The 12,347-nt window shown below is 33.0% G+C and overlaps 1 protein-coding gene across 2 annotated transcripts in view; it reads right to left on the reverse strand.

Moving 5' to 3' along the window:
- LOC150076548 (beta-1,3-glucosyltransferase) overlaps positions 1-12,347 on the reverse strand; it is a 377,468-nt gene that overhangs the window by 21,570 nt on the left and 343,551 nt on the right. For both annotated transcript variants that reach the window (XM_090387063.1, XM_090387062.1), the window contains exon 12: positions 8,436-8,583. In XM_090387063.1, coding sequence (XP_090243189.1) covers positions 8,436-8,583 — 148 coding nt within the window. The remainder of the gene's footprint in view (positions 1-8,435; positions 8,584-12,347) is intronic.

Below are 12,347 nucleotides of genomic sequence, written 5' to 3' on the forward strand. Positions count from 1 at the left end.
ACAAACAAATTTTTGGTTTGCCAATGGGATTGAGCATATACATTTGATGCCTTTTCGGCCACGTATCACATACTATGGGAGGTATTTAGACAATGTTCTAGTTATTACTGATAGTAGTACTATCCAAGACATTTTACATTCGTTTAATAATATTCATTCTAAGCTCAAATTTACATTGGAAAGGGAGGATACGGACACAAAGTCATTAAATTTGCTAAATTTCACGCTTACTCGGGACTCAAATAAAATCCAATTTAACATCTATCGAAAACCTACAAACACTGGTATGTTTCTACATTATAACAGCTATCACCCATTCACCTACAAAATATCGATTATCTTTAATCAATTTCTAAATGCCTACAAATATTCAACGACGGAATCTGCTTTGGGCTCAGAAATACAAATATTAAACAGCAGATTCTTAAACAGGGGTTATCCACTTGCTACAATAAACCGAATTAGGGTACAAGCTAAGGACAGGATACAAAATACTACACCAACCAACAATAGTAATATCAAAAAATTCTTTATTTCTGTCCCATATGTTGAACAGTGGCACAAATAGCTTCTTTAAAGATACCGAATTTAAAATTGTGGCCAGGCCAACACAGAAATTACATACTATACTGAATAATCGCTCAGCCCTTTCCTCGTTCGCAACACAAATTAATGACCTGGTATACAACATTTCTTGCAGTGATTGTGACTCGTCTTACCAGGGTTCGACGCGTTTTCCTTTGATTATTCATGTTAATCAACATGCAGCCTCAGTTCGTGCTTCTCATTCAGCAGCGTCAGAATTAGCCTTTCACGCCGTTAATGAAAAACATACTTTTTTATTTAATAAGGCCAAAATACTTAGTGTCCAATGTAATTATACATGACTATTAATTGCAGAAACCGTAAAAATTAAATTACACGAAAATTCTGTTAGTGTTCATCGGTCATATCTCATCTCCGATTCGTGGGCTTTTACGTGCATGCATGAAGACAAATAATCCTTATTTAAGTTTCATACTCACACCTATTTAGTAATTTTCATTCTTGTAATCACGACTTATTGTCGAAAAGCAATGTCAGGAAAGAAAATCGTTTTGCAATTTTTTTCGTTAAATTCTTTTAATTAATTTTCTTATTTTTAATTGCGTTAAATTAATTTTTAATTGTGTTAAATTGAATTTTATTGTGTTAAATTGATTTTTAATTATTTTTTAAAAAATAGAAATACTGACATAGTAGTCATTACCGAAACAAAAAAGAAGAATAAAGGATCCAAAGAAATAGTTAATGATATACTCCGGTGTACCAAGTGAAATGTGAGCATCATCGGGAGTTGCTGCTTTAGTAAAGAAAGAATGGGAAAACAAAATATTAGATTACTCTTGGATATCACTCAGAATATTGAAATTAATTCTAAAAATTCTATCTTATACAATAACAATCATTGGCATCTACGCACCAGTAGAACATAACACTGACGAAACCGCAAAATATTATGACGAATTACAACAGATCATAGACCAAACTAACAAAAATGAGTTATCTCATACTAGCAGGAGATTTTAATGCAAGGGTTGGTGCTCAATCAGTAGACAAATGTATAGGATCAGAAGTCGGAACTGTGGTCAACAATAATGGAAGATACCTGATAAGCTTCTGCATTTTTAATAAACTTAAAATATAAATACTTTTTTCAGACACAAGAATATCCATAAATTCACATGGGAAGCAAGAAACACAAAGTCTATAATAGATTATATTTTCATTAATGATAATTTAATTGACAAAATTAGAGACACTAATAGAGTATTCAGAGGCAGTGAAATTGACAGTGATCACTGCCTAGTAGAAAGCACTTTCAAAATAAAAAGAAAATTATCTTAATAAAAAAAAGAAAATACCAACAAAAACTACTAAGAAATTAAAAATACATTTGTTGGAAGATGAAAGCACTAAATTCCTGTATGAAAGTTGATTGAAAGATAAACTCAAATCAGATGAAAGTGATAATGTTGAGGAAATCTGGTCAAACATGAAAAAATCAATTCTGGGAGCTGCTGAAGAAAGTCTTGGATATAAACCTATAAAAAATAAAAACTAGCTAAGAACTTGGAATGAAGAATTGAAACAAACAATCAATGAGGAAAAAAAGACCTATAAACTGTTCCTACAAACTAAAGACCTACATCTACACATAAAATATAAAAAGCTTAGAGCAGAAGTCAGAAAACTAACCAGAAGAATCCGACGAGATGACTAGGAAAAATTTGTTAAATCTTTAGAACGTGATATCACGGGCCCACAGAGAAGAGGTTTTAAAATTTTTAAGAAATTACAACTAGACCCACATGATCTAATAATAGAATGGAAGCAACACTATTCCAAACTATAATATAACCCTGGCACTAGGGAATTGGAAGATGAATCTATGGTAACCAAATATGAAGAAAATATAACAATGGAAGAACTAGAGTTAATATTACAAAAAATCAAAACACCGAAAAAGCTCAGGCATAGACAATTTGAATGTAGAACTATTTAAATATGGGGGCACCTTACTAAAAAAGCATTACTAAAATTATTTAACATTATATGGCATAAGCCAGTGGTCTCAAACTCAAATTGCATGAGGGCCAAATGCACGATCTGAAAGCAGCTGACGGGCCGGAATCTTTTTTTAACAAAATGAGAGTGAATATATATATATTGCACCGTACTTACCCCTAATGTATGGATACCACCCCTTTATAACCTGGTGTTACGCGTGTGTGTGGTGTGTTGCGTGTAAGTTTATAATAAGTTTGGAAATTTTACTTTTATAAAATTTAATTTGCCTCGAACATGGTTGAATTGAAAATTTATTTCAATAATATTCAATTGTATTTTCTACAATGTTTTTCTCTATACTTACTTTTTATTTCTCAAACTTATATTTTTCTCCTTCTCTCCCAGTCTAAAATTATGAGACTCTTTCTTTTGGTTAAATTTTCTTTTCTATTTTCTTTAGATGCCCAATCACTTACTAAATATTTATCAAAACATACGTAAACAATAATAATAATAATTCAAAGGAAAAAATTCAAATTTATATTTAGTTTCTATCTGAAATCTAAAGGTTGATACCTGCAAGAAATTTCTGTTGGTTACACTTTGTAATTCAAACATATTGACAGCTAAATATTAAATTTTCAGACTGATATTTATTTCAAATAATTCTAATATGTTGAATTAACTACTAAATAACTTACTTTTAACTTAAACTAAAAATAAACAAACTATGAAAACTTTCCAAGTGGGACAAAACTTGAGAATAAATAATGACAACCTATTCTCTTTCTTTTATTTATTAAATTTTTCTTCGACACATACAGAAAAAATACATATGTTTGTATGTAAATAATTATAAACTTCTTTATTTCTTACTACAACTTGACACTTGATGGTGTTTCGATTCTGATATTTTTTAGCCTTGGAGAAAAATTACTAGAAACTATCTTCATCACAGATTGTAGATGCTCATCGGTCAATCGGGTTCTTTTCTTAGACTTATTAATTTTCAACCGCAAAAAAAACTGTTCACATATAAATGTACTCCGAAACAAAGCGATTATTCTTATTGCAAAAATTCGTAACTGAGGGTATTTATCTTTTGACAAGTATGAATAAAAGTTAATAAAATCTGTATCTTCAAATCTTTGAATAAGATTTATATCACACTGTAAATTAATTAGCTCCATTTGTAGATTTTCTGGTGCGTTATTCAAGTTCGTTTTAATGGTAATGAAAATAATGTCAAATTGGACTACAAATCATTAAAATCTTTAAATCTTTCTTCAAATTCTTGTCGTAATGATGCTATTTTTCTTGCATATTCTTGAGATTTTTCATTTGAAATAATAGGGCAAGATTCAAGATGTAGGAAATGTATGAAAGTTTTTGATTCCAGTTGTGTTTCCCATAATTGCAATTTAACTTTAAAAGCTTTAATACAAGCATACATGTCAGTGATAAGTTTATTCTTTCCTTGCAGCTCTTTATTGAGAAATTTAAATGGCCGGTCAAGTCAACAAGAAATGCTAAATCTATTATACCATGTGTCATTATGTAGCTCGTCGATGGTTTTATTTTTTTGTGTCATGAAAATTTTGATTTCATTTATTAAATCAAAAAACCGTTTTAATACAGCTCCTCGACTTAACCACCTCACCTCGTTATAATAAATCACTTCTCCGTATTCACTTTCAATTTCTTCAGCAATGCAACAAATTCACAATGATTCAGAGCTCGTCCACTGATAAAGTTTACTGTTTCACATGACATTATCCATCTGCAACCTTTTGGCACAAAGTGCTTCTTGATGAATAATGCAATGTATAGTGCAAAAATTATTCTGAAATTTTTCTTCTTTCACTATATTTCTTAATTTTACCGCTACTCCAGTTTTTTTACCAACCATAGCAGCTGCACCATCACTTGCAAACCCAACCATTTTATCCCAACTTAATTTATATTTATCTATTACAGTTTTTATTTCAGAAAAAATATCTTGTGCATCAGTTTTTCCTTTCATAGGAATTATTTCCAATAATTCTTCAATCACTTCAAATTCATCAGTAACACCTCGTACGAAAATGGCAAGTTGTGCTATATCTGTGATGTCAGTACTCTCATCAACTGCTATTGAGAATGCTGCAAAATCTATACTTTTTTCTTTTAACTGACATCGTAAATCACTAGCGATTTCGTTAATACGTTCCGCTACCGTGTTGGCTGACAAACTAATATTTTTAAATAATTGTTGTTTTTCAGGACAAAGAAGTTCAGCAGACTTAATCAAACAATCTTTTAAGGAATTCGCCATCAGTAAATGGTTTTGATCGTTTTGCAATGATGTGTGCGAGAGCAAAATTTGCATGAACTGTTGCTTCACTGGATTTATTTGCTTCAGTAAAAAAATTGTTGTCGTTGTAAGCCAGATTTCAGAAACTGTAACTTTTCTTCCCTCAGTTTGCCTTACAACATTTCAAATTTTTCTTTATGATTCGTTTTGTAATGGCGACGTAAATTGTATTCTTTTGGAACTGATATTCAGTTCCAAAAGAATACAATAAGAATACGCACAACACCACAAAAGTACATAATTTCCCATTTATCTTGAAAAACACATCCTTCTTCGTCCACTTTTCTTTTACCCTTTGTTAAAGACATGGTTTGCAGTTTAATCTCATCTCTTAATTAAAATCACCATTATAATTTTATTTACAACTTTAATTTAACAAGATGAATTTTCGTATGAAAGCAACACTCAAAAGTTATGCACAATTCTAAATGATACATATTGATACAATGTTGAATCTACATTATATCAATACCTATCGTTTATCGTTAGATCTACATTGTAGATCTAACAACAAGCACAAATAAACAGGTTTTATAAGCTGTATGTTAGTTTGTCACCATCTATATAGCAATATGAACTGCGCAGCTATGCATCCAGCTAACCAACTAGTGACTGACTCAAGGAAAATATATATCAGAAGTACCAACTCAATAGAAAAAAATCGAAAACACCAGAATACTGAAGCGCCATTAACTGTCGGCTGGCAAACTGAATTTACTGATTGTACCAACGTGTGAAGTTCTCCCACCTTACCCCAGCCACGTGGCCTGGCATACAAGCATATAGTGACAAAGACAAAGCTCCAACCTATTTATTCTATCTCTTTTTCCTTCAATAGTAGTCGCGAACATAAGCTCAGTCCATATCTCTATGTCTCTAAAACTATAAGCACCGTATTTACAACAAATATATAATTGAAATGTATTCACAGACCATGTAAAATTGCTTCGGGTGCTGGATGCGGCCCGTGGGCTGCCAGTTTGACACCACTGGCATAAGCAACAGATACTCAAAGATTGGGAAACAGGAATAGTAATCAATTTACACAAAAAAGGCTCCAGAAATAACCCTAACAACTACAGAGGGATAACACTGCTGTCAACTGCTGCAAAACTATACTCTAACATACTAAAGAATAAACTTAATAAATACAATCAACAATTTTAGAAGAACAACAATGTGGGTTCAGAAAATGGAGAAGCACAATGGATGCTATTTTCTCATTACAACAAATTTTGGAGAAAAGAAGAGAATTCAATCTACCAACATTTCTGCTGTTTATCGATTATGAAAAAACATATCACAATGTAAACCGGGAAAAACTTTGGCAGATCAGATTCTATGTGAAGAAAATATCCCAACCCAATTCTGGAAAGCGATGCAAAGCCTATATAAAAACTCAAAAGTCTGTATAAAATATTCTAATGGCCAACTATCAGACCCAATTAACACCAATAAAGGAGTCAAACAAGGATGTGGACTATCACCAAATTTATTTAATATCTACATCAATAAAATTCTTAAAGAATGGAAACAAACAATTAACAATGGAATACAGTTGAACAACAGGAATAAAATCCAAACTATATTATATGCTGATGATCAAGATATAATTGCAAAATCCTGAAGATGAACTACAGATAGCAGCGAATGAACTGAATAAAGGTAAAAAGTGCGAGATGAAAATCTCCACCTCAAAAACAAAATCAATGGGATTATGTGGAAAAAGCATACAAAGAGTCAAATTGTTATTGATGATAAAATAATAGAACAAATATCTGACTCCACCTATTTGGGAAATTTAATATCAAATGAAGGGAAAGCCATCCACACTAAACTACATAAATATAATAAAATGAATGGAACGATTAAACGCAACTTCGGAAAACAAATTACAACTGAAACAAAATTACAGACTGCACAACATCACTTCAAAACCAGCCCTCTTCTACAGCTGTGAGACTTGAGTCCTAAATAAGAAAGATGCACACAAACTAGAAGCAGCACAAATGAGATTTTAAGACCATTATTAGGCTTTACAAGACTAGACCACCAAAGAAATTTAGATATCCACGAGAAATTAAAAGTAGATAACATAGTAAATGACATAAAACGGTATCAGGAAAAATGGATCAGCCACATAGAAAGAATGAACCCAGACCGGATCCCGAAATTAGCCTTTAACTACAAACCTACAGGCAAGAGAGATGTTGGTCGACCAAGACGATAGTGAGATCAAGGCCACCTCCAAGAGCTACAACGGAATAGGTCTTAAAAGACCTAAGCTGGACCAAGTTCATGATGATGATGATTATTTTTTAAATTATTTGTTACTCTAATGTAAGTTTTTCATTTTAATCTCTGGAGAGTATCATACGGAAGTATTCTACGTACTATATTGAGGTAAACTTCTCTTATTATTTTACAAATTTGAGTTTATATAAGTAAAGAAATCCTTGCTGTTTTTCTTAGCATCCTTTGCTAAAGATTTCTTGTAATCTGTCTTCGCTTGCCTAATCTCCTTTGTGACTTGATTACAAACTAGCTTATTGTTTTTGGGCTCTGTAGTCTCTCAAGATCACTTTCAGTCTTTTACAGAATCCATTATTAATAATTAATTTTATATGCCAGTTTTGGATAGTTATTGATTCAAGAACTGTATATATGCCATGGTTGGTTCTCCAACATCTTTGAAATTGAATGACTGAATGTTATGTTGGTTGGTTTAGTGTTTAGTGGTGCATGGGCTTCTCTGACAATAGTGCACCAGGACACAGTGTTCATGGATACAGTATTTTGTGTTGAAATATTTCAGTTAGGAATCACTTTGGTTTCTTCGTTTCTTACTGAAAAAGCAGTCTCTATTCAGATATCTGTAGTTGTTTGTCAATTTTATTTTCATTACAGAATGTAGTTTACTGATTTCAGAAAAATTAAATACATCATGTATGCTGTCTCTCCCTAAGAGCTTAAGGGAACATAAGACACATAAACAGCTTTCTCTCAAAGAGAGTAAGCTGTTTATGTGGTTTAAGTAATGAATCAAAAGCGTCTTTATTTTCTTTTAAAATTAGGAAAAAAAACCAATTAGTGAATGTTATGCTTTATATTAATTCTGATATAAAGCACAACATAAAAATTTGCGCATTTCTTTGGCCAAAGAAATGTAAGAATTAAAAACTGAGGACACTGATGAATTTAGAAACAAAAGTCGTTAAGTTCTTGGCATTATATGAGATGAAAAGATCTTTGAAAATGAGCTGGAAAGGTCAGAGAGGTATGTAGACAACTTGTGCATATATCTTGAATCTTAGTTTATGTTGAAGCTTTTCAATTTCATAATAAATCAAACATTACTGAATAAATTTCATTTGTTACCAAAATATTTTTATAACTTTCTGTTTCCATAATACCATAGAAAATCCATAATACCTATGGGAGTATAAAAAATAGGGAGGGACTTCACAGACTCCTTTAGACCGAAGAATTTGATAACCTCATGCATAATAAAAGTTATTAATTTTTAAATTACCTGATGAAACAATGGTGAATGTATGATTGGAATACCAAGCTTTTTAAGGCAGATCCCTAGCCACATATCATCTGGAGAATCATCTGCAGGGCAAACACACTTCTCACTAAATGCTACCTGATGGACAGTCACCATGGTGAATACAATTCTTTAAAAAGAAGTTAATCACTTATTAACTTACATGTGATAAAAAGAATAAACAGTATACTTAGAAATGTTTATAAATGCAACCAATTTATACAGAGAGCATTTAATAACATCTGGGATTTATTTTCAGGATCTGAAAATAGTGAAAAAAAAGTTTATACAAATGTGTGTCCAATTCTGAACAGTTACGAAGCTATGGCCTTTTGAATATTAAAAAAATGGCTGATCAAAAATAATAAATAAGAATAAGCAGACACATACTTAGTAAAATGTTTATTTATACCAGATGTAAGTTGCTTTTTATTATTTTTTTCCTCTGAAAACTTCACAGCCATTTTTTTAAAATTCAAATAGCCATAACTCTATAACTGTTCAGAATCTGACACATTTATATGAGTTAAAACATTGTTTTCAGAACCTGAATCAATCCTGAAAGTATGACTCACATTGTGAGAAAGACATTGTGCTTTTGATAATTATAAAACTGTAGTAATTGACATATAGCTAGATAATATTGCTTCTTGTCAGAACTAATGCATGAAAACAATGCAGTATAGTGACCTCCCAGTTTATAAACATCCAGTTTCTGAGAAATCTATCTTACTAACATGATTATTTGACACTACATATTTGTAAAAATATTTTACTACATATTTGGTTACAAAGCTCAATCTTATGTACTTATGCTAAATTTACAGTGCAATATACAGGATGTTTCTAAATTGCACCAACAAAATTATACAGGTAGTTCTGTATAACAAAATGAAAAAAAAAAAAAGAAGTTCATATAAGTGTGTGTCTGGAAAAGCTTCTTTTCCAAGCTACAGCATTTTCAAAATGTTTGGAATGGTGATCTAAAATAAAATCAATTAGAATCAAAAGAATGATTCTAAGTGAAAAAGTTAGTGGAAGTTATGCACAAAATTCCTGTTAAAACATACACACTACAATATAATGGTAACAAAGGCCACTCATCATTTGTAACAAGTCTATATCATATATCTTTCAATCCTTTCTCGGGTATACTTCAGTGGCTGCTTCTAATGCTTGCTTGATTGCCTATCACCACTAACTTAAGTCAATGTTTACATCACAAGCAGGTACCCATTTACTGAGTTGAGAGTACAGTTGAGAGTGAAATAAAAGTACAGTTGAGAGCTATGCATTTGGTAAACAGCATTTCATAGTGTAATGGATGAGCAGGTGCAGGTGTACCAAAAATAGTTCCGAAATTGAAAGCAACTACACCACTCCACTTTCACAAGCCCTGACAGTTATCTCAATAAGCACATTTCTTTGGAAGTAAAATATGCAGGGTGGGTGAAGGGATGAAGCTGGAAAGCAGGCACGGCTAGGGTAAAGAAAGCCTGCACGAGAACGATGAGAAACGTCCGATAACTTACACGGAAAATTAGTTTCTCAACACTGGACTCTAGCATTGCTCACTCGGTAAACAGACGATAGGTGTTATCGGTCTGGACTCGAAATCGAGAAGGATATATTGATTGACAGGTAGGCATTGCAGATGATGAAATGATTGGTGGTGGGCACGACAGATGACAAGCTACTGTGTAGTCATTGATTGGCATTATGATGTGCATTTACCAGTAAAGAATAGTGCATAATAGTTTTGTAATGAACAGTGAACAGGTAACAGTAGCCATGAATCTTTTAAGGTTCTGACTGACGTTATGATACATGTGTATCCACATGAGTGTCTTTAAAAATAAAATTACAGTAATAGAAAATTAATATTTTGTTAATAAACAATTTATGTGCTAGCCCACCCATGATTCTAAAGAAAAAAGGTTAGGTTACCCCCTCCATTTCGAGAGAGGTTCAAGCTCCCATGGGATTCGAGTGGAGGTAACCTGACTTTTTTTTTTTCACCATTAGGGCATATTATTGAACAAGAAAATAAAAATACAGTCATAAAAAAAATTATTTTTTTATGAATGTATTTCTAAATATGACTGATTCTAAAGAAAAAAGGTTATGTTACCCCCTCCACTTCGGAAGGGGTTCAAGTTCCCATGGGATTCAAGTCGAGGTAACATGACCTTTTTTTCACCATTACAAAATACTGTAATGGTGAAAAAAGGTTAGGGCATGTGCAATTAGGACAAGTTGCCGTTAGTGCTCCCAAAGTGATACTAAACCGATGTCATCGTGTGTTGTGTTCGTGCACCAATCAGCACATCATTTGCCATGCCTACCTGTCAATCAATATATCGTTCTTGACTTTGCTCCAGACCAATAACACCTACCGTCTGTTTACCGAGTGAGCAGCGCTAGAGTGCCGTATCGGGAAACAAATTTTCCGCATAAGTTATCCGACGTTTCTCGTCGTTCTCGTGCAAGCTTTCTTTACCTTCGCCACAGGAACTTTTAAGCAGAAGGAAAACAGGAGATTTGGGAGGGGGGAAACAGGTGATAAACAGGAAGATTTTTGTAAAATGCAGGAGCTTTCTTGAAAGATTTGATTTACTAACAAGTGTCAAGCACATCAGTTCTTCCATTTTTCATAAGAGCATCTTGTAAGTTCCCACACTGAAATTTCCAGAACTGAAGCCAAAAAATATCTGTTGCTTCATCTATTTCTTTATTATTAACAACACCAAAAATACTGGAAACTTGTACACAAAAACTTCAAATTTGAAAATGTGGACTGCCAATTGATGAAATTTGCACTACCTCAACATTTATAAGAAAAAGACTTTTTCATAGAAACTGGCACACCAGGTAGGCACATGCAGTCATAAAGGAGACTTCATTGAGAAAATGAACCAAATCTTCTTCTCTTGTTTTAGACTTTCCATGATCTTGGCTTATGAGTAAGTCAGAAACATCCACCTGGTTTAGTCTGCTATAGTAATCAATTTCCAAAGTGGAAGAATAAGGTTTAAAAACTGTTTGTTTGTGAAACAAATTTGCACATCTGTCTTCAATCTATCTAGGAATAATTACTTCAGTACATGAACTGAAGAGCTATGTTGAAATTTTTGAACAATGCCATAACAATGGCAATGTTTAAAAGAAACAAGCAAACTGCTTTGTTCAAGCCAAAAGAGACAAACATGAACTGCATGAGTGAGGATAACATGCCTAGAATTATCAGATTGGGTGACATGTTCAAAACTGCTTTTATCAGAACTTTGCAATTTCAGTTCTTTTCCTTCAGTTGATCAATTTGTCATTTTCCTGAAATTTTGGTTATCATGAACTGGATTTCAAAATGAATTAGTGTCACTCACTAGTGACTGCTTGTTGTACTTTTTAATTCAGTAACTCTAAAAAATGTGTTCATATTTCTCATCTCACCACATCTAAACAAAGGTAGCCACTTTCTACAAGTCTAGTTACAGAAAAGACTGCTCCTACAGGGAGGGGATACACTTAAATTAAAAGGGTGCAAGAATATTTGCATGCTATTGAGGCAGTGTCAGGTGGGTCGGAAAACTGCTAGCTTGGGAGGGATACATAGACTAATAGATTAACAGTAGCCGCTGGCAGAGGTGAAAGTGATTCTTGCACTACTTCTATTGGAATGAGCAGCAGCCTGGAAAACAAGGTGCAGAGAATTTCAGAGACTGCTGGGAGTCATTGCGGAACAAGTAAACACGTGGGCTGTGTTAGGGTAGCTAAGAAATAACCCCAGGGGCTCACATCTGGTGAGTATGGGCTTGGCACACCCAGGGTCCTGAGCTGGATATCATCATTCTTCTCTTCCTTGGTGATTTCCTTCTACTTATGTCTCTCTCTCTC

This window comes from Mastigoproctus giganteus, chromosome 13 (assembly GCF_048544385.1).
Source record: "Mastigoproctus giganteus isolate SK-2022 chromosome 13, ASM4854438v1, whole genome shotgun sequence".
In the NCBI taxonomy this organism is placed as follows: Eukaryota; Metazoa; Arthropoda; class Arachnida; order Uropygi; family Thelyphonidae; genus Mastigoproctus; species Mastigoproctus giganteus.